This window comes from Anolis carolinensis, chromosome 3 (genome assembly GCF_035594765.1).
Source record: "Anolis carolinensis isolate JA03-04 chromosome 3, rAnoCar3.1.pri, whole genome shotgun sequence".
NCBI classification, from domain to species: domain Eukaryota; kingdom Metazoa; phylum Chordata; class Lepidosauria; order Squamata; family Dactyloidae; genus Anolis; species Anolis carolinensis.
Window position 1 is genome coordinate 238664490 of NC_085843.1, and position 27933 is coordinate 238692422.

The following is a 27933-nucleotide window of genomic DNA, read 5'->3' on the forward strand; positions in this document are numbered from 1 at the left end:
TTTGACTTATGGAGCCCCTAGGATAGAGTTTTCTGGGGCTAAGAGTGTGTGATTTGCCCAAGGTCATCTATGGACAAGTGGGGAATTAAATCTGGTCTGCAGAGTTGTAATCCAGTGCTCTAACAAGTACACCATATTGGTTCTTGTTTAGATGCTTATTTAAGATTACATTAACTAGGAATTAAAATATTTGAACACACATGTTCAAATCTTAAAGAAATGTACCTCTTGTCTGTCACAAAATGACTTTTGGAGACTATTTTATCTGTTTTTGACTCTTGTGTTGAACAAATTGATATTGCCTTGCCAGCAACCCAGCAGGAACTCATTTCTGATGCACATTTGCTGAACAGAGATATCTTACTGGAAATAACAATATGTTATTCCTTTATTTCCTCTGTATTGATTTCTGGCTTTTCTTTCTCCTTTGACTTTTTTCTTCATGGACTGAGAAGGCAAAGGTATAGTACTGTTGCATTGGGCATGAAATTTGCATGAATAGCTGCACATTGGAAATAATACTCTGAAATTTTACAATTCAGGTTGAAGTCTATAATTCAAGGCCACAGGTTCATAGTTTACATCATGGGATATAGCAGATTATGACAAACTTTCTATTTAGAGTTTGAAATAATTCTATTTCATAGGAAATTCCATTGTAGAAGAAATAAATGTTGTATCTCTGGTATAGTTCAAGTTAGGCAAAAACTAGGTCAGCTTATCTATGTGTTGACATGGTACCCTGTCCAGTGTGTTGCCACTTTTTGAATACCTGGGCAGGAAAATGGTAGTGGTGGTGGCTCTTTGGCATTACTTTGCCTTGGCAGGAATAGCGAACGTAGCCTGTGCTTCTTTTATGGTAGGCTCTCCCCAGACATACTAAGCTCTCGCTATAATCCCATCGGGGAGAATCTAAAAAAAGTACTCATCCCCTCAACTCACATTGTCATGGTGACAAGTTTTGGCACTACCATGCCTTGGGGAGACAAAGTGTTAGCTCTTCTTCTATAGACTCCCTTATGATAGGCTTTCCCTGCACAGGATGTGATTTTCCTACCTTGCCTGGTGGCTCTGAGTCCTTTTGCTATTCACTTCTTCCAGTGCCTCCTTGGGTTCAACCATTGGTATAGGTGCAAAAACTCTGATTTATATCTTACGTTCTCCAGCCCAAGTGTGTAGATGACTTATGGAGGAGTCTTTGATTTTAGAGGTTTCTGATACACACTGATCATTTGCTTTAACAAAATCCGAAATCCAAAGCATTTCTGGTCCCAAGCATTTTGGATAAGGGATGTTCAACCTGTAATGTGTTTGATGGCTAAACGGAGACTCCTTGCATTTCCCGAGTCTCCATCCACCATTCTAACCACAACACACTAATAACACAGAAAGAACCTCAAAAACACATTTTGCCCTGGGCCTCTTTAAAAAAAAGTCCTGTTTCAGAAACATTACAGCTTGTTCTTCCAATGAACTGAATCTTCTTGGGAACAATCCAGTCAACTTTAAGTATTTCACTGAAGAAAATTAAGTATATGATAAAAATTTTATATATGTCAGTGGGAACTCAAAACCTTTGGCTGGAATATGCTCCCAAAAGTGGCTTGCAAGATTTTGAGATTACCTTTTCCATTAGTTAGATGTAGATAGTTATAAATACAGAGTTGCTGTGATGGCATAGAATACATCTGATAGATGTAGTGTGAAACCTCTACCTCTGCCAATGGCTAATTTGCCTTCTTAGTTGTTATCCTGATATGTGTGTTGGTCATTCTTGTCCTTTGTTGACCTCAGATTGAAAGAATGGGATTAGTTACATCTTGTTTCTTCTCTGTTGCTTTTCAGTTTTCTCTCTGACTTAAGAGAACCACTTTTTCACTAGTACTGGTCAAAATATCTGCATTGTAAATTAAGATAAAATTAACCACTCCAAGTCCCCTCAGGGAGAGAGGGCAGGCTATAAATAATAATAATAATAATAATAATAATAATAATAATAATAATAATTATTATTATTATTATTATTATTATTATTATTATTACCTTCCATTTACTGATTCTCCATTATTGATGCCACAAGTTTGGGTTAAGTCCTTTAAATATATAGCCAGTCCCCAAGTTACAAGCAAAATAGGTTCGGTATGTTTGTTCTTTTGAAGGGTAACTCCAGCCCAATGAGTGTGTGTGTGTGTGTGTGTATAAACCTTGGATAGCATAGGGAAGGGTTAACACCCCTGTGGTGTTTGCTTTGCTGTCTATGCCCCTGTTTGGAAGATTTCACCTGACTTTCTGTCCCTCTGAAAAATTTGGCTTGTTGTGGAAACAAAGATTGGTGATAAACTTCAGTGAATAAATGTTTTCCCTCTGATAACTCTTCCAGGAGTGAATTTCCCTTTTGAGAAGGAGCTTTTCTCTCACTTATGAGTTGTTTCTAAGTCTAAGTTGTAACTTGGAGACTGGCTGTATATACATCTGATTGTAGTAATCGTTATGTTATCGAGTCTACATCTTCTGCATGTGTGACAGAAGAATAAAGAACACACAGTTGTGGTAATAAGAGATTTCAGACACACTTGGGGCTACTAGATTTCTAGATTGGTTGGGAACAGAAGATCTGATATGTTTAGAAGGGTAGCTGAGCTTCATAAAAATGATATAGTAACCTTAAATTATATGCCTCCCATATTATCAAAGGGTTAAGACTGCTTTATAAATAATTTTAGTTAGATGATCTTAGTGTACTAACTGCATAAGTGAGTATGAAGGTGATTCCTATGTGTGTTTTGCCATAGATAAAGAAGATTGGGGAAATTGTTTTAAATGCTGTGTTTCTGTAATAAAAGCTGCATATTATATTTTTCTACTTGTATCAACCTTTCCATTGACTCTGTGTGTTCTTTCATCATATGGTACTATTGTAGCTTGGAATGAAATCACTATCAGTATTCTCTGTGTGTGTATTTAGATGTGCACATGAGACTTTACCTCAAGCTGAAATAGTGAGTGGGTCACTTTGTTCAAAGGCAATAAGTCTTTTCTCTTTTATACAATTCCATTTTGAAGGGGTTTGTGATGGTAACAGAAGACCATGTCTCTTGGTCGCACAGCTAAATTTTTTGCCTTAGACACAGAATTGGTGATTGCCACTTAAACTAACTCAGTGTCTTGCTTATATGGCCTCATCTTTTTTCTTAATTTTCATGGAGTTGTGTTTTCCTTTGAAGTTAATAATGTAGGTGTTTTTTATTTTTTATTTGTCTCCAGTAATTTAAAATTTAATTTGTTAGGTATGTGCTTTTTCTTGAAACAACACAACCCTCCTACCCCCTGTTTTTACTGTATTATTTTATACTGGCCTTATTAGCTAGTCTCTGTCTCATCTTTGTCTTCTTTCTTGGATCTATTCAACTGGTTTTCTCCTATTAATTGATGCTTAAATCTGAAGGGCTCTCCATTAGATACTCATCTCTGGCAGTCTTACAGGTCAAATAATATGTTACCATATATGAGTAGTAATTAAACTACTCCCTGGTGGCACAGCGGATTAAACTGCTGAGCTGCTGAACTTGCTGACTGAAAGGTCAGCAGTTCAAATCTGGGGAGCGGGGGTGAGCTCCCACTGTTAGCCCCAGCTTCTGCCAACCTAGTAGTTCGAAAACATGCAAATGTGAGTAGGTCAATAGGTACCACTCCAGAGGGAAGGTAATGGCGCTCCATGCAGTCATGACTTTGGAGGCATCAACGGACAACATCAGCTTTCATCTTAGAAATGGAGATGAGCACCACCCCCCAGAGTTGGACTTGACTAGACTTAATGTCAAGGGGAAAACTTTACCTTTAATTAAACACAACAATAAAAAACTTTCCTTCTGAGAGAAACACCATGTAAATATATTCAGCGTAAAAAAAACCTTTAAACAACAAGAACCCAAGGATTATTTAAAAGGTTTGGATGAATAAAAGGCTTTTACTTGAGCTTAAAGTCAACCGTGAAGAAGGCACCAAGTTATTCTGTTACTAGAGTAACATTACCGAGACAGTTGTCTTCTTCAGAGCCACCTACCTTACACTTCTTGATTTGGTCACATGGAGAAGAGCTGAAAGAGAAGGAGATGTCATCACCTGCATCTTGGTCACAAAGCAACACAAATCTTGAGATGACCTTTTCCATTAGTTATATGTAGCAACAAGACTTGACCAAGGCATTTCTCATGCCAAAAGCAAGCCTCATTGGAATTCACCCAGAAGCCCCTATTTATACAAAGTGGATGGAGTTGATGAGCCATATTGTCCAGGATGTTTATTCGGACTTGCATTCTTTTACCATCATAATAGTTCAAACTAGGTTTGCTTCAGGAGCAGCTGGATTATTGCTGCTTTTGAAGAATTTGGAACCACTGCTTCTTCTAAGGAAGTGCTTCATTCCTAAATGAATGACAACTTTCCTTTCATGTTCAATTTAATGTGCTATGAAAAAAATAGTTGAGCACACAAACGGTTGGCTGAAGTGGAATAAACATCATGTCCACAGTTAAGGGTCCTTTTGTAGCATTGATCATATCATTTCTCAGTTGTATTAGTTTCATTGTTTGTCATTCCACCTCATACTACAAATTTAAAAATTATATCCGTTATTGCTAAAGCATTTATCTTGTAACCCCAAAAGCTTTTTTCACTTCAGATTCCAATCAGTGAAAATTCCATTAGTATTTCACCCAAATCAAGTGACACAGAAAATTATGATTATGAAAACTGGGAAAAGAAGAGAGAGTGTGATCTTGAGGCAGGTTTTCATTTAGCAAAACCAGGGTGAATTGAGCCAGTTTGAAAATTTATGTTTTCCTCAGCATTGAAGTGCCACTTTGTGTTGTTTATACATCCATAGGTTAACCAACCTTACTTTCTGTTTAGATCCTAACCAGGCTCTTCGGCTTTGTTTGGGAAGTACTGCAGTTGGAGCACAATATGGGGCAATATCTGCTCTTAGCATCAACAATGATTGCTCAAGACTTCTGTGTGGTTTTGCAAAAGGACAGGTAATATTGATATCTATCTTACTAATTTTTATACTACTAACCTGGAACTAGGTCCTGCCAGATTCAGTTGAACCTGCTCCCAGGTAAGCAAGTTAAGGATTTTGTTAAAAAAGAGATAGTTTTTGTATGTAAAGTTTCTGTTGCTAACCATTTACAGATTGTGAGCATTTAATGTGAACTGGCTACCAGCACTCTTTATTGTAAAACAAAAGTAAGGATGAGAGTCATTCAAACCTGTAAATATTGTTGGGACTGTATCTCCCAGTATCATGCACTATTGGTTATACTGTCTAGGTCGGCTGAACATTTCAGCCAAACAGGATTTGTATATCACATATTCCCACCCAAATTTGGAATATGTTAAAGCTGATCCTTATGGTCAGTGATCAGCTACAGATCAATACCTCTACAAAAAATGAAGGTAGGTGTGCAGGGTCCTCTGAATTGCCAATCCATTGGCCATTATACTGTGAAAATGTATACAATATTAGATGTTTTCTGTACTTGGAAAGCAGAAAAACAGGGGAGCTGTTATACTGTCAAAGTTATAATATTTCCTTTCATGTTTTGGTAGGAAGAGTTTCCATTTGGAAAATGATTCTCATTTTTTAACTTGCAGATTACCATGTGGGATCTGGCCAGTGGAAAGCTTTTGAGATCAATAACAGATGCTCATCCTCCTGGAACTGCAATTTTACACATAAAGGTAATGAACAGCTATCTATTTTGTTTTATAGGATGTGTTGATAGTACTACAGTAATGAATTAATAAGTCTTCCTGATCCTAAGAAATTGTGTATATCACTTGGATAGCCGGTGACAAAGTTCAGCCCTGGTGCTGCGTGAGATTCCAAGACTGTTTTTATGGTCCTTAACATTTTCAGACTCCCCCATGCATTTTGCCTCTTTTGGATTTCTCTAAGAGCAGACATTAACTTTTTCAGTACTTTGAGAGAGGTCTGTTCTTCCAAGACAGAATGGTCATTTGGCCACCTTCTATTTTTTGACATTTGAGAGTCCCAGGGCAGAAAACCACCTCGTGGGCCTGTCACAATTTTCTTCCTCTTTTGTATAGGAGAGTGGAGAGGGAAATATGACAGGAAAATGGGAGAAAAATTGGTGAACCTCAGAAATAATTGAGTAATAAATTAGAGTTGCATTAGGGTAGTATGCAATATTATTAAAGAGAGAACATAGTGTTGGTGAAAGGAGAACAAGAAGGTCAGTGATATTTTTATAAAAGAAGAAATTTCTTTGTAATATTGTTTTTCAGTAATTATTTTGAATAGTTTGCTAATTTTTGGTAATTATTATGAACATTTCATGGTGGGAAAATAATGTTCTATTCAGTTTACAGATGATCCAACCCTAGCAATTTGCAACGACAGTGGAGGCTCAGTATTTGAACTGTCATTCAAGTAAGAACATTTGTGTTTATTGTAAGAGAAATAAAAAGTAAGGCTATTTCCTCAGAGTGAAATATTTTCCGAGAACTTGAGAGGCAGTATTCCAAGTAAAAGATTACCTGATAGTGGAAGACGAAGGTGGATTTTCCCAGGTGGAGGCTCATCCATTTCAGTTTGGGAATGCTGGCCCTACAATTTCTCCAAATACAGGAAATATTTTGACATATCTGTACCATCCAAATGGATTGCGATAAATAACACAATAATACTCAATAAAAATAGAAATATAAAACACTAGAAATTTATACCGCATAAACATATACAGTTTATCCACAGTGTCCCTCCACATTTGCAAATTTGCCTTTTTCAGGTTTGACATTTCATGAATCAAATTAATATGTTGTCTCTAGGAATATCTAGGGTCATATTCAAGCAGAAGTTTATCATAGTTGTGTTGGAATCCCGGAATTCTAAGAGAGAACTTTTCTCAAGGCATTTGTAAGTCCCCCAGTGCGATTTTGTGATCACAAAATCTGTAGAGTCGCACTGGAGGACCTTGACATTCCTAGAGAGGTGTTCTATCAGGATGAAAAATTGTATATTTTTAATTATAGTTTTTCTACTTGATTGTAAGTCTTTTATCGGTAATCCCAACAAATGTGAAGGGCTCATTGCAAAATCATTAATATGCTGTAAAATCAAACGATGCTGCTAAACCAGGGGTCCCCAAACTGAGGCCCAGGGGCCAGATGCGGCCCTCCCAGGTCATTTACCTGGCCCCTGCCCTCAGTTTTATAATATAATATTTTTATATCATTTTTAATAATATAATATATTGTATATACATATAATAGTGACAATAATATTATAATGTTATACAATATAATACTAATAATACCATATAATAATATTAATTATATGTTATATTTTACATATAATATTACAGTATAGTGGTATAGTTCAATATAGTAATATATAATGCTAATATTGTGCTATGTTAATAATATAATATATTGTATGTACATACAGCTGCTCTGAGTCCCTTTCGGGGTGAGAAGGACGGGATATAAATGTAATAAATAAATGTAGTAAATGAATAAATAAATAATTTTAGACTTAGGCTCGCCCAGAGTCTGAAATGACTTGAAGGCACACAACAACAACAACAACAATCCTACTTAACTTGACTATTTCATTAGCCAGAAGCAGGCCCACACTTTCCATTGAAATCCTGATAGGTTTATGTTGGTTAAAATTGTTTTCATTTTTAAATATTGTATTGTTCTTTGTTATTGTTGTATTGCACTATAAATAAGACATATGCAGTGTGCATAGGAATTTGTTTGTTTTTTTCAAGTGATAATTCGGCCCCTCAACAGTCTGAAGGATTGTGGACCGGCCCTCGGCTTCAAAAGTTTGGGGACCCCTGTGCTAAACAATTCTTCCTGAACTTGTTACAATTCATATCAGTATTTCTCTATAATTACAGTGTTCCCTCACTTATTGCGGGGGCTACGTTCCAGGACCACCCGTGAAAAGTGAAAATCCGCCAAATAGGGACACCATATTTGTGTTGTTTACAATCTCACTGGCAAGTAGCGTCTCTGTCTTCCGCTGCCTTGTGAGGTGAAAACAAAGCTACTTCAGCCTCTTTTTCTTTCCCTTCGCTTCCTTCCTTCCTTCTTTCCTTCCTTCCTTCCTTCCTTCCTTCATTAGGCTTCTCCTTAGGAAGGAAATAGAAAGAGGGATTTATAATATTATTTTAGGATTTATACTATTATTTTAGTGTTTATTAAAAAACCGCAAAACAGCAAGTCCGCAAAAAGCGAACCGCGAAGTAGCAATGGAACCCTGTACTTCATTTGCTTAAAATCATCTCGGGAGTGCATGAAGAAGACAATACCTCAAATGCTCTTTTTGCCTGTAACATTGGTGATGGAATTGCAAATGCAATTGTTATACAATTTTTTGAGTGGCGTATCGAATTTATTTCTAACTCTCACTCTCAGTTTCCTGTACCCTGTGTTGCTGTCATATGCTGCGTTTCCTAATTCTGTATGCTTTGTTTCCAGGAGAGTCATGGGTGTGAGAACGTGTGAATCGCGCTGCTTGTTCAGTGGTTCTAAAGGAGAAGTTTGCTGCATTGAACCTCTGCATGCAAAGGCTGAGCTGAGAGACCATCCCATCACTCAGTACTCTCTGTTAGCAATGGCTTCCTTAACAAAGGTGACCTACTCTCTATGGGTGCTTCCAAAGAGGGGTAAAACCCATGCGGAAACAGGTTTTTTTGGCATGGTTTTTTGTCCCCACAAGAGCCCCCAAACCTGGGCTTTTTTGGACAGGGTACTCGAAGCCCCCCAAAATCCTTAAAATTTAAAACAACTTATCCAGCCACCATTAATGTACTCCTGGAATCCCCCGGCATATAGAAATGACATGCCAGGAGACGGGGGTGGGAGGGGAACAGGAGGAAAATAGCCCCTCTTCCCCCTCCCCCATCTCCTGCCGCATCATTTCTACGCACCAGGAGGACTCCAGGAGTACTTTAATAGTGGCAGGTTAAGTTGTTTTAAATTTTAAGGGCTTATTTTGGGGGAGAGTGGAGTGCTCTCTTGGTTTTCAGGGTCCTGAAGCCTGGAAAACCAAGATGCCTGTGTGGATTGAGCCCGAGGATCAGGTGACGTGATCCTCGGGTCCAATCCACACAGGGCCCACACCTGATAAGAGCCAGATCTTAGGTATCTAATTAATTCAGAACAATTCAGAATTAATTCACTTTTACCGGCCGTGTCATTTGGATGCCCCTGATAAAAGCGCGACAGGCCCCCCGCATTTTTGGGCCTGTCTGGAAGGGGCCTATATAAGATAATCTGCTTTGTTCCTTTTCTTTCCCTCTGCTTTGTGCTTTAAAGGGGTGGGATTTTCTTTAGCTCAAAGCCCACAATTGTTTCAGTTTGGATAATGAAGGGCAGGTGTGCCAAGTTTGGTCCAGATCCATTAAGTTTTGTTGGAGCCTTTGTGGTAAAAACCAACCAACCAACACACATACTTTGGTGTGTATGTTTGGAAAATATTTCAAATATAAGATTTATCAACAATGATTGATCTCATGTGTTTTCAAGTTGTTTCTGACCTGAAGCAACCTTAAAGCAAAACTCTCATGGCATTCTTGGCAAGATTTGTTAAGAGCGTTGTTTGCCTCTCAGTCTGAGAATGTGGCTTTCTTAAGGAGACCTAGGTGGGAATTCACACCTTAGTCCCCAGAGCTGTAATCCGATGTTCAGATCACTACACCACACTGGTTCTCATGAGTAATATTATATATTGCTAATTTCAGATTCTTGTAATCGGACTGAAACCATCTTTGAAGGTGTGGATGACTTTTCCATATGGCCGTGTGAGTAAATTCATGAATGTTTCACTTTTGTTCAAAATATAAATGTGCATGGGGATTATTTGGGAAATATGAAAAGGATTATTTAGGAATGTTAATAATCTATAAACTAAAAAAGCCCTCCACAGTACTGCAGAGGATTGTACTTTACATCCTGTCATAGGCGATCCCTCATGGCTGAGTATGGTTGTCTTCCAAGTGTAAAGTCTTGGTGGTCGGTCTGTAAGTGAGACTGTAGAGATCTATTTTGGATCTCCCTGGTCTGGGACATAGATTCCCAGATGGAAGGTGATCCCAATGAGGGCTTCCTTAACATTCCTTCCCCTTGGCATGTTTCTCCCTTTCACCCTCTGTAAAGATGTCATGATCATTGTGTTTTATTCATGATTGCTATGTTTAGGTTGACTGTTTAAGGTTATATATTTCAGCTATTCTTATACAGAAGCTGGGAGCCTCTAAGGCATGGCCAGGAAAAGGGGCGTGGAAGCCTTAGAATTCAAAATTTAGCAGTTGGAATTCGGCAGTTGGAGTTTGTCGGTTGAGCAGAGCAGTTGGTTCTATTCAGTGGGAAAGGAGTGTGATCGAAATAAAGAGATTGTGGGAGGAAGTTGAGCAGCTAGAGAGTTTTAGCGGAGAAGGGCTAAAATTAAAGTTGCTGAGCCTTTAGTAGGAATAACTAAAGAGCTGAGGTTACATCCCCAAGTCATAGAAGGACTAGGGTTAACCAGTTAAACTCCCCAGTCCAAGTTTGATCGGGTACAGATCAATTAAGTTCAAGAAGGACAGTATTCCTAACTGAAAGAAACAAGTCTTATAAAGCTAATACCATACTAAGCTCAGTGAAACGATTGAAAAGTCTTGCAACACTTACTGTACAGAAGTAACATCGTTCAACTTAAGTTATAACATTCTTGCAACCATCAAGCTTTGTACTATAAATAAACAAGTTACTGTTTCTTCAAATGTTGCTTATTATTTGAGCAAAGCATCTTTCAAAGGTGGTGGCAGCGACAACATAGAAAAGTGAAATACATAGAGGTAGAAGGTGAACCCTTCGCATTTTGGTGGCAACGGTGGGATCCAAAAAGGTTCCATCCCTGTCATCACATCAAGTCTTCACATAATTGGTGGCAGCGGTGGGATCTGAAGGGATTCCATTCTCTGCCATGTCAAGTCTTCACACCCTCTATTTGTGCCTCCGCAAAATCCACAGCGCTGTTGGTGATAGGTGATCTCCAGTTAGAAAGCTCGAGAACCAGGGATTCCCAGTTCTTGGCATATATTCCACATTTTTAAGGTTTGCTTTAAGCCCATCTTGAAATCACTTTTGCTGTCCACCGACATTCCATTTTCTGTTCTTGAGCTGATACTAAAGTGACTGTTTTGGGAGACTGTGATCTGGCATTCGGACAACGTGGCCTGTCCAGTGAAGTTGATGGTGGAGGATCATGGCTTCAATGCTGGTGGTCTTTGCTTCTTCCACAACACTGACGTTTATCCCAAGATATCTGCAGGATTTTTCGAAGCCAATACCGTGTTAGAATTGAAAGAATAAAAAGGCAAATTTAGAGGTTCCCCATTCCTTTTGAAAAGAGAGTTTGGGAAGTTGCCGAAACAAGAGACTTTCCTGGATATTACGGAAAGCCAATCTGTACAAAGTTGTACAGGCATGTGCTGTGAGATGCCTTATTCACTTCTATACTTTCCTTGTTTTGTATATTAATCTGGGACTTGTTGCTTGATTAGGAAGGAGATTATTTTTGGGTCTCTGAAGGCCGCTGATTGATATGCTATAATAATAATAATAATAATAATAATAATAATAATAATAATAATAATAATAATAAAACTTTATTTATACCCCGCCACTATCTCCCCATGGGGACTTGGGGCGGCTTACATGGGGCAGAGGCCCAAACAACATAGAACAAAACATAGGCAACATAATACAAATCACACTATAAAAAGATAAAACAGTAATACAATATATCAATTAAAACAAAAATACAGGATAAAAAACCTACATCTATGAGGTTAAACACATGCAAGCCTATTCAATCCAATGAATGTAAGAGTACCTCTATATTTAATTGAGCTTTGAATCAGATAAACTACAAACTTTGCATCTTTTTAAAGCTTTGATTATAAAAAAATATTTTATTCATGCTCTGTATATAAGAAAAATTATAAGATAAAACCAGTAAGTCTTCCTCAGTCTTAAAACTCAACCAATACCTTTCACTTTGAAACTAGCATATATTTACTTTTTGCAGCCAATACCTTTTTCCCGTTAACTCATATGACACAAAGACTTGGGTATCTTCTTATTTTCAGATGGATCCATCCAGTGTTCCATTGCTGGCATGGCATTTTGTTGCAGTGCAAACAGCTGTGAATCCTGTGCTTGCCTTCTGTCGAGGAGATGTTGTCCATTTCCTTCTGGTAATATTGATGTTATCCACCAGCCAAGAGATTGGATTTTGGAGCACCTGCCCCTCTATTGTGATTGCTTATTCTAATGTGAGATAGGATTTTCAGGATGAGTTTTTATGCTTCTTTGGCCCATTCTACACTGCCATATAATCCAGATTATCAAATCAGATAATATGGATTTTATATGGCAGTGTAGAAGGGGTCTTTATCATCTTAAAAAACAGAGTCTTTAGTATAGCCAGTTCTCCATATCCATAGATTCAACCAAAAATATTCTGAAAATATTCTGGCTTTGATTTTGCCATTTTATATAAATAGGGGGGGGGGGCATTTTAATGCACTGTTGTATATAATGGGACTTGAGCTTTCATGGCATTTGGTAACCACCGGGGGAAAGCATAAGACTTTGACAAAGGGATTAAACAACAATGAGAAAGTAAAAATTGTAATGTGTTCATTGTCAAATGAAAGAGAGAGAAAAGCATTTCATTATATAACTCACCCTGACTTTGACAAATGGTACTTTAATTGTTCAGCCAGAGTTCCATTTTAGTGTACTCTGAAATTAATGGGAGTTCCTCTTTTCACAAACAGCGAGATAGCACAGCTGCTAATGACGAAATTAGTTGCAATTGGATTTCCATTTGCTGTGTAGGTGGGAAATTCTGCAGTTAATAATGAAAAATCAATTGCAAACCAAACGATTAAGCTTGTATGGTATTCCTATCTATAGGCCTATAATAGTGTATATTTTAGATGATTTGTTGCTTGGTCTGTCAGTATTTTTTTATTTCTCATTTTTTAAAAATATGTAATATCTTTGTACATTTGTTTTTAATGTATACCTTACTTTTCTTACTTGTCAAGGTGGCTTGATTTTTTTTCTTAATGCTATGAAAACAAACATTGATACCAAAAATAAGATAAATTATGATGCTTTGTTTTTACCTACAAAGGTGAGGGTAGAGCATAATAGAATAAATTGTCTTATTCCATCATCAGGTAAAAAGAGATGACTCTGGAGCAATACATGTTACCAAGCAAAAACAATTGCATTTGCACTATGACCTCATAAATTTTACAGTAAGTAACATAATTTTTTTTATATTCAAATAAGAATTGCTAGATTGGGTGGGAGAAAGAACTCTTGCCTGTTGGAGGCAAGTGTGAATGTTGCAATTAATCACCTTGATTGGCATTGAAAAGAAATCAACCAGGTCTTGAAGCTGCAAGACTTTCCATTGCTAATCAAGGTGATTAATTGCAACATTCACACTTGCCTCCAACAGACAAGAGTTCTTTCTCCCACTCTAGACCTTCCACATATATACAAACCTTCCTTGCCTAGTTTCCAATATACCTCACAACCTCTGAAGATGCCTGACATAGATGTGGGTGAAATGTTAGGAGAGAATGCTTCTTGAACATGGCCATACATCCCAGAAGACTCACAGCAACCCAGTGATTCTGGCCATGAAAGCTTTTGACAACATATTGCTAGATTTCTGTGACTCAAGAAGAAATCTGTTTTCTTCGGGTTTAGTGGGACTTGCAACTTCGTCCCAAAACAGTTTGAGAATGAACCTCTTCTTTGGCAGTTAATGTTTGCTTTTGACAAAATAATTCAGTACACATTTATAATTATTCCATTTTATCTTAATTTATTCTGGAAGTAGAAAATTAATCAAAAGTAATTATTTCAAATAATTTTGATGTATAACAAGAGGTAGGTATATAAAACACCACAGCACTTGTTTCCTTGTTTTTAGTTTTGTATGTATCTCAAATATTTTTGTGCTTAAAAAGAGCACACTAAGCAAAACCAAGTCAAGAGGATATACCTGATAAAATCCACAAAAAAACCCCAAAATAAACGTGGAGTCACTTCTCATAGTAATCAACTGTTAGCTGTTTTAATGGTTTAAAAACCCCTATTTGTTTCAGTCTGTATATGCTCTCGGGGCCCTTCCACACAGCCATATAACCCAGAATATCAAGGTAGAAATCTCACAGTATCTGCTTTGAACTGGGTTATCTGAGTCCACACAGCCATATATTCCAGTTCAAAGCAAATAATGTGGGATTTGATTCAGCTATGTGGAAGTGGCCTTAAAGACATTCCTTAAGGTCTGTATCAGTGGTTCTCAACCTGTGGGTCCCCAGATGTTTTGGCTTCAACTCCCAGAAATCGTAACAGTTGGTAGATTGGCTGGGATTTCCGGGAGTTGTAGGCCAAAACACCTAGGGACCCACAGGTTCAGAACCACTGGTCTATATCAATATATAGAAAGAGGTAGCAATGAATACATAATGAAATTATATATAATCTTTCATTATAGAAGAAGTAGAGTGGATTTTAAAATTAAAATCTCTGTTTCTGAAAGGCCGAAATGAGGATTTTCATTTCTTTCCACTCTTGCTAATAATAATAATACCAGTAAGGTAAAGGTAAAGGTTTCCCCTGATGTTAAGTCCAGTCGTGATCGACTCTGGGGGTTGGTGCTCATCTCCATTTCTAAGCCGAAGAGCCGGCGTTGTCCATAGACTCCTCCAGGTTATGTGGCCAGCATGACTGCAAGGAGCGCTGTTACCTTCCCGCCGGAGCGGTACCTATTGATCTCACATTTGCATGTTTTTAAACTGCTAGGTTGGCAAGAGCTGGGGCTAACAGCGGGCACTCATTCCGCTCCCAGGATTTGAACCTGGCACCTTTCGGTCCGCAAGTTCAGCAGCTCAGCACTTTAACACACTGTGCAATCAGGGGCCCAATAATGCCAGTAATAAGAGTAATAACAATCAGCTAAGTGTGGTGCAGGGCTCTTATAAAAAGCCTTTGTGTGAAGGAGCTTCTGCTGTGTACCTATATTTGAATATGAAAGTTTTGAAAGAGTTAGTAGCCTTGAGTAGTACTTGGGCGTATTAATTGCTTGTCCTTTCTGTATTTGTTTTCTAGTGGATAAACTCCCGCACTGTTGTGCTTCTGGACAGTGTGGAAAAGTTGCATGTGATCGATCGCCAAACACAGGAGGAGCTCGAGACAGTGGAAATCTCAGAAGTTCAGTTAGTTTACAATAGCAGCCACTTCAAGTCACTGGCGACAGGAGGAAACGTCAGTCAAGCACTGGTACCGTCCAATAATTCACATATTATTTATTTATTTATTATTCAAACTTATATACCGCCACTCCCCTAGGGCATTAAAGGAGCATTGGTAGAATGCTCTACTGAACATTTGCTTTCATAGGATTCTTGTCTGAAATATGGTTTGCCCAGAAATAGCAAAGGAACACAATGTCCTATTTTGTTTCTGTGTTCCTCTTTTCTGTGTAACTATGGCTATTTGCTAGAAATATTGTGAATCAGGATAAGGAAGGCAGTTGACAATCATACTGCTTGATTCTCTATTGAGAACGTAGTGCAATATGGCCAAGAGGACACTGCTTTGTTATAAGGTCTCAGCTCTTCCTGGCTCTATTTTCTCTGTATTGTATCTTGAAGTTATTATGTTTAGTGAATAGACATTGGCAAATGTTGGCTAGGCATTTCCATTTACTACTTAGTGCCATGTGCCTCTGTATAGAAATGCGATTTCTACTACAGTACTTAAGACTTATATGTTTAATACATTAGGCCTGTGAATGAATCCATAATGTTTGAAAGCTTCTTCCTGCATAAGTTGTCCCAGTCACATTAAATCTTCATGGTGGTGCCAGCTGCTGTCAAGGATATGTAGAAGCAGCCTGGAAATGTTGTTCAATGGCTTTTAAGTATTATAAACTCAGCATAAAACTGATAGCACTTGTTTTCTAGAGCTTCTAAAGCTATTGTTAGCAGTACTTAGCTACAGTTATAGTTCCAAAGTCCCTAAAAGTTTTGATTATTTATGTTTACAGTTACATTTTGTTTTGTTTTTTAAAAAAAGATTTTTATTTACCAGTGTCTAGTAAACCTTTCTGGTTAAACAACAACAAAAATGAATGTTACAATATATGATTACTTTGATATACCCACAACTGAGCATAGGCACTGAAACCATTTAATTCTTTCCCCATTTAATTCAGATTCACTGCTGTAACTATCAAAATAACTAGGAAATTAATCACACTGAAAAATAAGTGAAATTATCTCTCATTTATGTTATGTTATTTATTTATTTCCCACATTTGTACCCTTTCTCCTTCTCACCCCGGAAGGGAGTCAGGATGGCCTCACAACAGGCAGCAATTCAATGCTGACAACATACAATTCCAAAATAACAGTTGCAATTAAAACCAAGCAATTGAAACATCCATTATTAAAAACATCAATTAAAATCATGCAAGTTCAAATCATATTCCAAGGTCTGTCCATTTGTCAATCACATTAAAATACTCTCATTATTGCATTGCTACAATTACTGCTTGAATCCCACCACCATGCCTTAAGTTTTTTTTCTAAAGAACAGGAGAGAAGAGGCTGACATGATTTCATTGGGGAGGGAGTTCCACAGGCAAGGAGCCACCACTTAGAAGGCCCTGTCTCTCGTCCCCACCAGTTGCGCTTGCGAGGGTGGTGGGACTGAGAGCAGGGCCTCCCTGACTATCTTATCCTCCGAGGCTAACTGTTAACTGTTAAGTAGTTACACCTTCTTGCCGGAAAAAGCAACTAGTTATAAATAACTAGTCATTTGCAACTAACTAATTCCAAGATCTATTTTATATACTGACTAGCTGTGCCCGGCCACGCGTTGCTGTGGCTTAGTCTGGTGGTGTTGGTCAGTTTACATTAGCCTGTATTTATGCTGTGACCTCCACCCTTCTTTATACTCACATTAGTAGTAGTATTTGAAGTCTGTTACCTTCTTCAATTTTTCAGTTTTGTGGGTCCGGATTGTGTTTTGTGGTGTGATTGTGTTGTTACAATCGGGAGGCAAGGCTTTTGCGTTGTTTTGCCAAGTTTCGTATTTCTGGGGCGTTTAATTGTGTTGTTATAGTCATGATGCATTGTTGTGAGTTTTGTGCATCCGGATTGTGGTTTTGTGGTGTGGTTGTATTGTTAGAACCAGGAGGCAAGGCTTTTGCGTTGTGTTGTCAAGTTTTGTATTTCTGGGGCGTTTAGTTGTGTTGTTATAGTCACGATGTATTGTTGTGAGTTTTATGGGTCCGGATTGTGGTTTTGTGGTGTGGTTGTGTTGTTACAACCGGGAGGCAAGGCTTTTGCCTTGTGTTGCCAAGTTTTGTATTTCTAGGGCATTTAGTTGTGTTGTTATAGTCATGATGTGTTGTTGTGAGTTTTGTGGGTCTGGATTGTGGTTTTGTGGTGTGGTTGTGTTGTTGTAACCTGGAGGCAAGCCTTTTGCATTGTGTTGCCAAATTTCGTATTTCTGGGATGTTTAGTTTTGTTGTTATAGTCACTGCGCAAACAACTTTATCATTTTATATATATACTAGCTGTGCCCGGCCACGCGTTGCTGTGGCGAAGTCTGGTGGTCTGGGAAATAAAGTATTGAGGAATTGGTGGTAGTTAAGGTAAAGGGTAAACGTTTTCCCCTGACGTTAAGTGCAGTCATGTCTGATTCTGGGGGTTGGTGCTCATCTCCATTTCTAAGCCGAAGAGCCGTCGTTGTCCGTAGACTCCTCCAAGGTCATGTGGGATGACTGCATGGAGCAGCGTTACCTTCCCACCGGAGCAGTACCTATTGATGCACTCACATTTACATGTTTTTGAACTTCTGGGTTGGCAGAAGCTGGGGCTAACAGTAGGGGCTCTGTCAGTTCCCCCATTTCAAACCTGTGGCCTTTCGGTCCAGAAGTTCAGCAGCTCAGCGCTTTAACACACTGTGCCATCAGGTGACATTATTTCCTAAAGGTTGTGAATATACAATATTTCTGATTTTTTTTTGTCTGTTGGAGGCAAGTATGAATGCTGCAATTAGGAAAAATGATTAGGATGTAATGGCCTTGCAGATTTAAAGCCTAGCTGTTTCCTCCCTGAGTGATTTTTTTGTTGGGAGGTGTTAGCTGGCCCTGATTGTTTCCTGTCTGGAATTACCTTGTTTTCAGAGTGGTGTTGTTTGCGATATTTTATGTGCTTCTACTGTCTGTGGCCCTGAGAAAACAGAGGATTGGCCAGACTTTGATGATGGGAATCCTTTGTTGGGAGGTGTTAGCTGGCCCTGATTGTTTTCTGTGTGGAATTCCCCTATTTTCAGAGTGTTGTTCTTTATTTAGTGTTCTGATTTTAGAGATTGTATTGTTCTGTTTTATTATACCACATTAATTTTTATATATTCTGATTTTAGTGTTTTTGAATACTTGGAGCCAGATTGTGTTCATTTTCACGGTTGACCGCAACACAATAATAATAATAATAATAATAATAATAATAATAATAATAATAATAGTAAGGATAGTAATGATAGTAATAATAATGACTTTGGTAATACATAGTGCTTCACTGCCTTCTCAGCTTCCTTTCTGGAAGAATCCTTTCTTGGGAGGTGTTAGCTGGCCCTGATTGTTTCCTTTGTGGAATTTCCAATTTCCTTGCTTTATTTACTTTCTTTATTTCTTTATTTCTTTATTACTGTCCTGGTTTTAGAGATTATATTGTTCTGCATTATTCTATCCTAGAAATTATTTCATATCAAAGTAGAATCTCACTTATCCAACATTCGATTATACAATGTTCTGGATTATCCAACACAGTCTGCCTTTTCATAATCAATGTTTTTGTAGTCAGTGTTTCAAATTCATTGTGATATTTTACTGGTAAATTTGTAAATACAGTACAGTAGAGTCTCACTTATCCAACATAAGTGGGCTGGCAAAATGTTGGATAACCGAATATGTTGGATAATAAGGAGGCATTAAGGAAAAGCCTATTAAATATCAAATTAGGTTATGATTTTACAAATGAAACACCAAAACATCATGTTAGACAACAAATTTGGCAGAAAAAGTAGTTCAATACGCAGTAATGCTATGTAGTAATTACTGTATTTATGAATTTAGCAATATATCATGATATATTGAAAACATTGACTACAAAAATGCGTTGGATAATCCAGAACATTGGATAAGCGAGTGTTGGATAAGTGAGACTCTACTGTAATTACTACATAGCATTACTGCGCATGGAACTACCTTTTCTGTCAAATTTGTTGTATAATATGATGTTTTGATGATTAATTTGTATAACGATTACCTAATTTGATGTTTAATCGGCTGTTCCTGAATCCCTTCTTATTATCCAACATATTCACTTATCCTGCCGGCCTGTTTACGTTGGATAAGTGAGACTCTACTGTATATTGATCATCTTATATTATCTGCTTAGAACTGGATTATATGAGGCCCCTTCTTCACAGCTGTATAAAATGCACACTGAAGTGGATTATATGGCAGTGTGAGGTCAAGATAATCCAGTGCAAAGCAGATAATATAAGATTATAAATGGGTTATATAGCTGTGTGGAAGGGCCTTGAGTCTACACTGCCATATAATCCAGTTAAAATCTGATAATCTGTGGAAGAAGCCTAAGTGAGGCCTAAATCTGCCTGTCCCCTAACTGAAACCTGGCTGTCCCTTGGTTGCTAGGCAACGAAGTGGGCAGAGATTAGCCCTCTAAACTGGCAGCAATTGGATAAAAACAATTATTGCTCTCCCTCTAATTAGGACTTTATTTTTCTTTTCTTTTTGTTGTATCAACCTAGAGGCGTGGATGATGGGTTGTGTTGTCAAATTTCGAGGTTGGGGGGCCTGTAGTTTTGTTGTTTTGTCCACTGCCCTGATGCCATCACTCTTTTATATATATAGACTAGCTGTGCCCAGCCACGCGTTGCTGTGGCTTAGTCTGGTGGTGTTGGTCAGTCTACATTAGGTTGTATTTATGCTGTGACCTCCACCCTTCTTTATACTCACATTAGTAGTAGTATTTGAAGTCTGTTACCTTCTTCAATTTTTGTGTTGATTGATAATTGCTTGAGATCCCTGTTGTCTTTGGTTTGTTGTTAGTTGTAATGTCTGATTCTGCTGAGTGCGGTTTATATTTTTATTGTGGTACAATAGTCTTTTTTTGTTTTGCCTGTGTAGGTGTTTATTATTATTGTTGTTGTAGTGGTCATGAAGGTTGGATAAGTTAGATGCTACTGTATTGTTTTTTGGAGGCCCAGTGTAGCACTGACTGGCCTCTCAGCGTCAGTGCCTGGCTGTTTCTTGCCTGTGATGGTGTTGATTCTTATTGTTGTTGTTGTTGCCATTGTTATTATTGTAATTGTTTTTTTGGAGGCCAAGTGTGAATGTAGGGATTGGGGAGGTGGATGAGTTGTGTTGTCAAATTTTGTATTTGTTATAGTCACAATGCGTTGTTGTGAGTTTTGTGGGTCCGGATTGTGGTTTTGTGGTGCGGTTGTGTTGTTACAACCTGGAGTGAAGGCTTTTGCGTTGTGTTGCCAAGTTTCGTATTTCTGGGGCATTTAGTTGTGTTGTTATAGTCACAATGCGTTGTTGTGAGTTTTGTGGGTCCTGTGTGGTTTTGTGGTGTGGTTGTGTTGTTACAACTGGGAGGCAAGGCTTTTGCATTGTGTTGCCAAGTTTTGTATTTCTGGGGCGTTTAGTTGTGTTGTTATCGCATGATGCGTTGTTGTGAGTTTTGTGGGTCTGGATTGTGGTTTTGTGGTGTGGTTGTGTTGTTGTAACCTGGAGGCAAGCCTTTTGCATTGTGTTGCCAAATTTCGTATTTCTGGGATGTTTAGTTTTGTTGTTATAGTCACTGCGCAAACAACTTTATCATTTTATATATATAGATTAACATACAGTCTTTATGTGGTCCAAGAAATAGATGTTAAAATTCCAGTAATCAGGGGAAAGTTGCGAAAATAAATATTAAATATGCATTAAAATTAAGAATAGTGGGAAAATGTTATTTTCAATGGGAAGAGCATTTGATACTTCCAACTTATGTTGAAATAGTTGGAATCTTTGCCATTACTCACTCTCCTTTTCTTATAGTCTCTTTCTTACATAACATATATTAAAAGCAATTGTCCCCATTATGTGCCTTCATGTATTCTCTGACTTATGATGACACTTAACCTGATCCTTGGGAAGATTTGTTAGCCTCCCTTTGAAACAGAGACTTGCCCAGTGGGTTTCCATGGCCAAGTGGGAATTTGAACCTTGATTTCCAAAGTCTTCTTCCAACACTCATATCACTAAACTTCTCTCTAGAATTTACTTCAAAGGGTTTTAATTTTAACACTTACCTTAAAGAATAATTGGATTTTGCTCAAATTTTTCTGCTGTGAATTACAAAACAGTTAGAAAAAAATACTAGCTGGCTTGTTGACCTCATCTCCTCATGTTGTTCTGGCTAATAGCTCTCAAATGTAACACAAGTAAATACTAAATGATTTAATACACTGTTTTGCTTTATATATGACAACATGACAAATAATTAGAAGAAACTATAGGGTTTTCCAACTGTATTTTTACATTGCCCTGGCTTCTTCTTGCATGTTTTCTAGTTTTAAAGAACAACATGATAGAATACTTATATACTAAATCAAAATATTTCAACTTGTAGGCCTTGGTTGGGGAGAAGGCTTGCTACCAGTCTATCAGCAACTGTGGTGGTCAAATATTTTATGTAGGCACAAAGGTAAGATTGGACATGATTTAAAAGCACTTGTTTTTATAAGCTTTCAATTTAGACGAATGCTAAACTCAGTTGTAATAAATGTGGAAACATAAAATTTAGTGGCTTGAATTACATTATAATGTAAAACTTCAAAAATAATAATTTTGGAACCTTTGAAAGAGTGCTGGGACCATATGCTTCCCATCTCCATTTCTGTGATTTATTGTGTTCAGCATAAAAGTCCTGGTTTGTCTTAAACCATAATTTTTGGAGATGTCTGAATAAAACAAATCGCAGAATGATGAGAATGTGTGATTTGTTTTTAATTAACCACAACTTATCAGCTAGTCTCAGCTTTAAATTGTGTTTATTCAGTCAGAGTTTAGAAAAGTTTCTTTTTTGGGGGGGGATAACACTATGTAACACGATTTTTGTTCCTGGGTTATAAACGTCATTTCCTAATTGGTTTTATCATAAAAACATGGAAAAAGTTAATAAAACTGAAAAAACTTTATTTGTGGGACATTCAGCAGCTTGTTTTGCTATAGTTTTTCAATGAATATCTCAACCAGTTCAACATAGTTTGGAGTATAACAGCTATTTTCGAAGTAAGTATTGCAGAATCAAAAAGGAAATAACAGTTTCAAACCTTAAGCAGATTTTTTTTTTCAAATTTTGTTACATAGTCTTATAGCTCACAAAACCCCTACCTCCCAGAAAAATATATCCCCTGACCATACCGGCTGTGGGATCCTGGAAGTTCTAGTCAAAATTATATTTAAAATGAATTCTGTCTTAACTCAGCTTCATAGACCTGCTTCAAATTGTTGCTTATTTCAAACAAACCATAGCAGAAGCAAGTAGTATTGAATTCTTAATGGAAAGTATATGAGAACAACGGAAGAAGAGCGTGTGAGCTTGGGACTTGTTCTTGTCATTCAATAGTTCGATTGTAGTAGCTCTAGCAAAAATAAATGTTGGTTCATCATTTTGTTTGTGGTACAGATCAAGTATCCCATTTCTCTTTTGGCTCATTTCCAAAGGTCCCACCATTGGCCAAGAGTAAAATAAGTGCAGATGCTTCTGGAATGTTTTAATTATATGCAACTCTGCTGTAAAAAGCAGAATCCTCCTCCCCTTCTTTTTTCCCTATCACTGCTTCCTTAGGAAAAGCTCAGTGGGTGCTGAACATGTTACTAACCCCTTTTGTCCCAAAATAGAAGTGAGTGATGGCAGTAAAAAAGATTTGAGTTTGGGAGTATTTTGGATTCCTGGATAAGGGAGACGCAACCTGTGCTATGGGGATTTTTAATTATTGGTAATAGTTAAATAAGCAACTATAACTTCATTGCTCTCTTATTTTCTTCTGCTTTCAGTCTGTTCATGTGATGACATTGAGGAGTTGGAGAGAGGTGAGTGAGAAAAGAAAGCTTCTAAATGTGTTTTCTTTTTTGACTTTATATATAGTGTTGTAAAGTGGACCCAGTGTCTCAGGTTAGATGAATTAGACCAAAAAAACCCCAACAGTATTCTGATTATGTTTCTGTGAGTTTTCCGGGCTGTATGGCCATGTTCCAGAAGCATTCTTTCCTGATGTTTTGCCCATATCTACCGTGTTTCCCCGAAAATAAGACAGTGTCTTATATTATTTTTTGCTCCCAAAGATGCTCTAGGTCTTATTTTCAGGGGATGTCTTATTTCTCCATGAAAAATTCACATTTATTGTTGAACAAAAAAATGAACATTTATTATATATTGTACAGTAGTTGTCATCATAAACCAGCATAACCAGACAAACTGAATCCTATCAAGAATTTCTTGTTACTACCAATATTTCCATGTACAACAGTTTATGGCACGTACATTTACCAATCCTGCATGTTCTGGTGTTCTGTTTTGGCGGGCATGCTTCCAAACAAAAACTTTGCTAGGTCTACTTTCAGGGGAGGCCTTATATTTAGCCATTCAGCAAAACCTCTACTAGGTCTTATTTTTTGGGGATGTCTTATTTTAGGGGAAACAGGGTATGGCAGGCACCCTCAAAGGTTGTGAAGTTAGACTTCACAACCTCTAAGGATGCTTGCCATAGATGTGGATGAAATGTCAGGAGAAGATGCTTCTGGAATATGGCCATACAGCCCTGAAAACTCACAGCAATCCAGTGATTCTGGCCTTGAAAGCATTCGACAACACAGTATTCTGATTTGTGATTCTAAATTCATTAACTCAACATTCTGAAGCATGAATGCTGTTACCTTCACTCTTTTTAGCATAGCTTTTGAATCAGTTTTTTTAATTACTGTTTAGGTTTGCGATACTAGTCACAAAAATGTGAAAAATTTGCTCTGTTCATTCTCTAAATGTTGAAGGAGCCACCCAGACATGGGAATACTAATCAGTTTAGTGAGTCTTAATTATTTCTATTTTTAGTATTTCTGTTGATGTCCCCAAAAAAGCAATTGTGTGATTATATGGTTCCATTTTAATCAAATGATTACTCTTAATTTTATAATTAAGCTAGTTTTCAGACGTGTCTTTCTTTTTCAAATAGACTTATTTTGAGTTCGCAAGTAACACAATATAAGTTGCATTAGCAGATTTTCACAATGGTGGCTGTTAAAAATGGTTGTAATCAAGCATTCTAGAAATTTCTTAAGCTCCAAGTGGAATCATCTTGTTTCAAAACAGTAAACACATTATCAGTTTCCTAAGGGAATAGTATTAATCCTTAATCTGTTTCAATTAGTAAGACTTGTTTCTAATATATGTTTAACTTTAGAGAATAGACCACCTACTGAAACAAGAATGCCTGAATGAAGCACTCGCTCTTGCTTGGTCCTTTCATGAAGGGAAAGCCAAGGCTGTTGTAGGTAGGTGCATTTAGAGATTTTTCACCCCATTCTTTTTGAATGACTTTATTAATATCTCCCTTTTGGTGTGCTTTATAGACAATAGTAATTTCATCTAACAATAAAATCTCAGTGGAACAAAGAAAGAAAAACAGTCAAAGTTGATTAACCACATGCTACTGCAGAAAAATACTGGTTGTTGTTGTTGTTGTTGTTGTTGTTGTTGTTGTTATTGCATTTATATTCCTCCCTTCTCACCCCGAAGTGGACTCAGGGCAGATCACAGAACATATACATGGCAAACATTCAATGCTGGTAGACATACAGTACAGACAACAGATAGAGGTATTATGTCGGCATTTTTCCAACTCTGGCGTCCTGGAGGTTGTGCTCAATTCCAGCCACAGGGTGGTGCTGTTGCTCCATCTGCTATAACAACAAGCCCTTAATTACAAACTTTTCCACCTGTTCTTTGATTGCCATCATTTCTGGTATTTTCTTTTATGGTGCCGTAAAATACCTCCTTGCTTTAGCGGTACCTAATTTCTCTACTCACAGCTCACAGCTGTATTCCCCTTAAAAAGGGATCCCTCCTGAATATTATGAAAGAAAATGGAGACTCTCATAGACTAATGTCCTTCTTGCCATATACAATAAAATTACATCATATTTATTCAAAATTGTCTTTCCTGTTCTGTCTTTTGGTTTGCATTATGTTGTAGGTGAGTTTCTCAACCAACAATTCACCATCAAGGCATGGACAAATTGTGTTGTGTCTTCCGGTGTTGGGATATTTCCATATGTGCTACCAAAAGCAGAAAAGATATTAACTTCTTCAGTTAGAACTTCACATTTTTGCACTGGAAAACCAGTAAAAGGAATAAAGCGTTGTACCACTTAAGAATTTGATTTGTTGCATCGATAAGGCTCTCATTCCAAAATTTATTAACTTTATGGCACTCAAGCCACATGTGTTTTAAAGTATCTTTTTTGTCACATTTCATCTGGCACAAGAGAGAAACATCAATGCGATCTCTGCATTGATGTTCAGAAATCTTCCATGTACTGATTTTAATGTTCTCTTCTTGTTGCTGGAGGAGATGGAGCAGTACAGTAGATGATAAAGGATTGTTTAGAGTTATTAGAGGTGCGAATGCTTACATTTGCAGTGTATCATTTTGGCTTTTATGTTTTAAATAGGACTATCTGGGGAGGAACAGAAACGCAAGGCTGTTGTTGCAGACAGAGTGAGTTCCTTTTTTCCTTAATGCTGTCTTCTTTCAGGTGGAGAATTACCTTCTTTCCTCCCCAAGATGATGATGATGATGATGATGATGATACACTTTAATTATATTCCGCTTTTTCTCCCCAGAGGGACTTAGGATAGATTTCAGTACACATATAGGCAACCATTCAATGCCTTTTACACAATAAACAACAACATACAATGCACAGATAAGGGGCCTTCCCCTTTTTCCATCTCCAGCATCTGGAGGCGATGCTCAACTTCGACCAAGGGGAGGTGCTCTTGTTTAATTTTGCATGCCGAGGAGCCTGCTTTTGTAAACGTCTCTAATCCTTTTGCCCACATGTCTGCATGGGGCGCCCTTTTGACCTATTGATCTACTTGCATTGCATGCTTTCAAACTGCTAGGTTGGCAGAAAGCCAGGGCTGACAGTCAGGAGCTCACCCCGACTCATGGCTTCAAACTGCTGACCCTCTGGTCAGCAGCTTTTTCCAGCAGCTTGTGGTTTAACTGCTGTGCTGCCGCAGCCCCAAAAGATGTTCCTTTTGTCCTTCAAGCAAGAAACTGGAGGATTTAATGGTGTAAAAGTAAAATATTTTAATATACTGTATTAAGGATCAGAACTGCAGCCAAAGAGAAAGAGAAGCCTTGGTGGATGACAGATGAAAATCTAAGCAGTTAATAACAAATTAGAAGTAAAAGGAAAAGGTGGCAGAAATGGAGTCAGAACCTGAATGCAACTGGGGCAAGGAAAATGACTATAATAATCAATGCAGAAAATAGAAGATGACAGCAACAAAAAGGAAGAGCAATAAATCTCTTCCACAAGATCTGAGAAATGAAAAGTAATTGTACCGTATATACTCAAGTATAAGCCGAATTTTTCAACCCCCTTTTAGGACTGAAAAAGCCTCCCTCGACTTATACTCGACTTATATTCAGGTCAGCTTATATGGTAATTCAAGAGTGGGAATGCTACACATTCACGTTACCTGACCAAGTACTACTAAATTAAGATAATGCAAACAATATGCTGAAGAACTCAATATCTGCATCTTTTGCTTCCATGGGTACGAGCAATCAATGCTCAAAAATATTAGGGAAAAATTATAAAAGCAAGTCTTGATTTTGCTATCCACTGAGCCCTTTGATGCTGTGGACAGGACAAGGAGTTGCTTGTTAGGATATAATACAGATAAATTGAATAGTTTCCATCTGGCAAGTGGGTCGGTCATAATTGCTGTTGTTGTTTTTTTTTTCAAATTTGAGGTATTTTATCTTTGACATTGTGGCATCCTCTAATAGTGTAAGAGGTTCCTGGAGGCGACAGCATTAACAATATCTCCTTAATCTTCCTTGATAGGAAGATTAATAGGAATTCTCTGACTGTGTTTCTTTTCTCCCATGCAGATGGTTGAGATTCTTATCCATTATGCTGATAGAATTATGAAGAAATGTCCTGAGCAGGGTAAAATCCAAGTGATGGAGCAATACTTTCAGGTACAGTACAATGACTGGAGTGCTCACTTTTTTCTTTTTAAAATTAATCTGTATCTGTTTACCATTCAGACATAAAACTAACAATAGCTTATGCATTTTTACAAAAGACATTCAAACCCCATGTCAAAACCTTGTGGTGTCTTATTGTTAGGGAGATTCTGGCAGTCACCTCAGGGGACAGATGCCAGGAGCTGGCAGCAAGATGTTGGAGATGCTTTTATTTCATTCAATATTCATCTGTTTGACAGTTAGGGTTTGGGGCATGGAATGGAAAAGGAAGGTAGAGCTCATCTAATTTTTACCACCTCAGACTACTAAAAAAAAAGTTCATGGAAAGTCCTAGCAGTCTTTTCTATCCTGGGGATAATGTGCAAAGAATAATTTATTAAGATCGCAGGTTTGATCTAAGACTAGAAAGTCTTTTGAAGAAACATACTATAGCAGTAGAGA

General features: G+C 37.6%; 1 protein-coding gene across 1 annotated transcript in view; it reads left to right on the forward strand.

Moving 5' to 3' along the window:
• vps8 (VPS8 subunit of CORVET complex) overlaps window positions 1-27933 on the forward strand; it is a 146099-nt gene that overhangs the window by 19186 nt on the left and 98980 nt on the right. Inside the window, exons 8-20 of the mRNA XM_062976463.1 lie at window positions 4912-5036; window positions 5656-5742; window positions 6387-6454; window positions 8515-8668; window positions 9780-9839; window positions 12171-12278; window positions 13272-13352; window positions 15223-15393; window positions 21834-21908; window positions 23264-23299; window positions 24667-24757; window positions 25937-25983; window positions 27394-27483. Of these exons, the coding sequence (XP_062832533.1) occupies window positions 4912-5036; window positions 5656-5742; window positions 6387-6454; window positions 8515-8668; window positions 9780-9839; window positions 12171-12278; window positions 13272-13352; window positions 15223-15393; window positions 21834-21908; window positions 23264-23299; window positions 24667-24757; window positions 25937-25983; window positions 27394-27483 (1193 nt within the window). The remainder of the gene's footprint in view (window positions 1-4911; window positions 5037-5655; window positions 5743-6386; window positions 6455-8514; window positions 8669-9779; window positions 9840-12170; window positions 12279-13271; window positions 13353-15222; window positions 15394-21833; window positions 21909-23263; window positions 23300-24666; window positions 24758-25936; window positions 25984-27393; window positions 27484-27933) is intronic.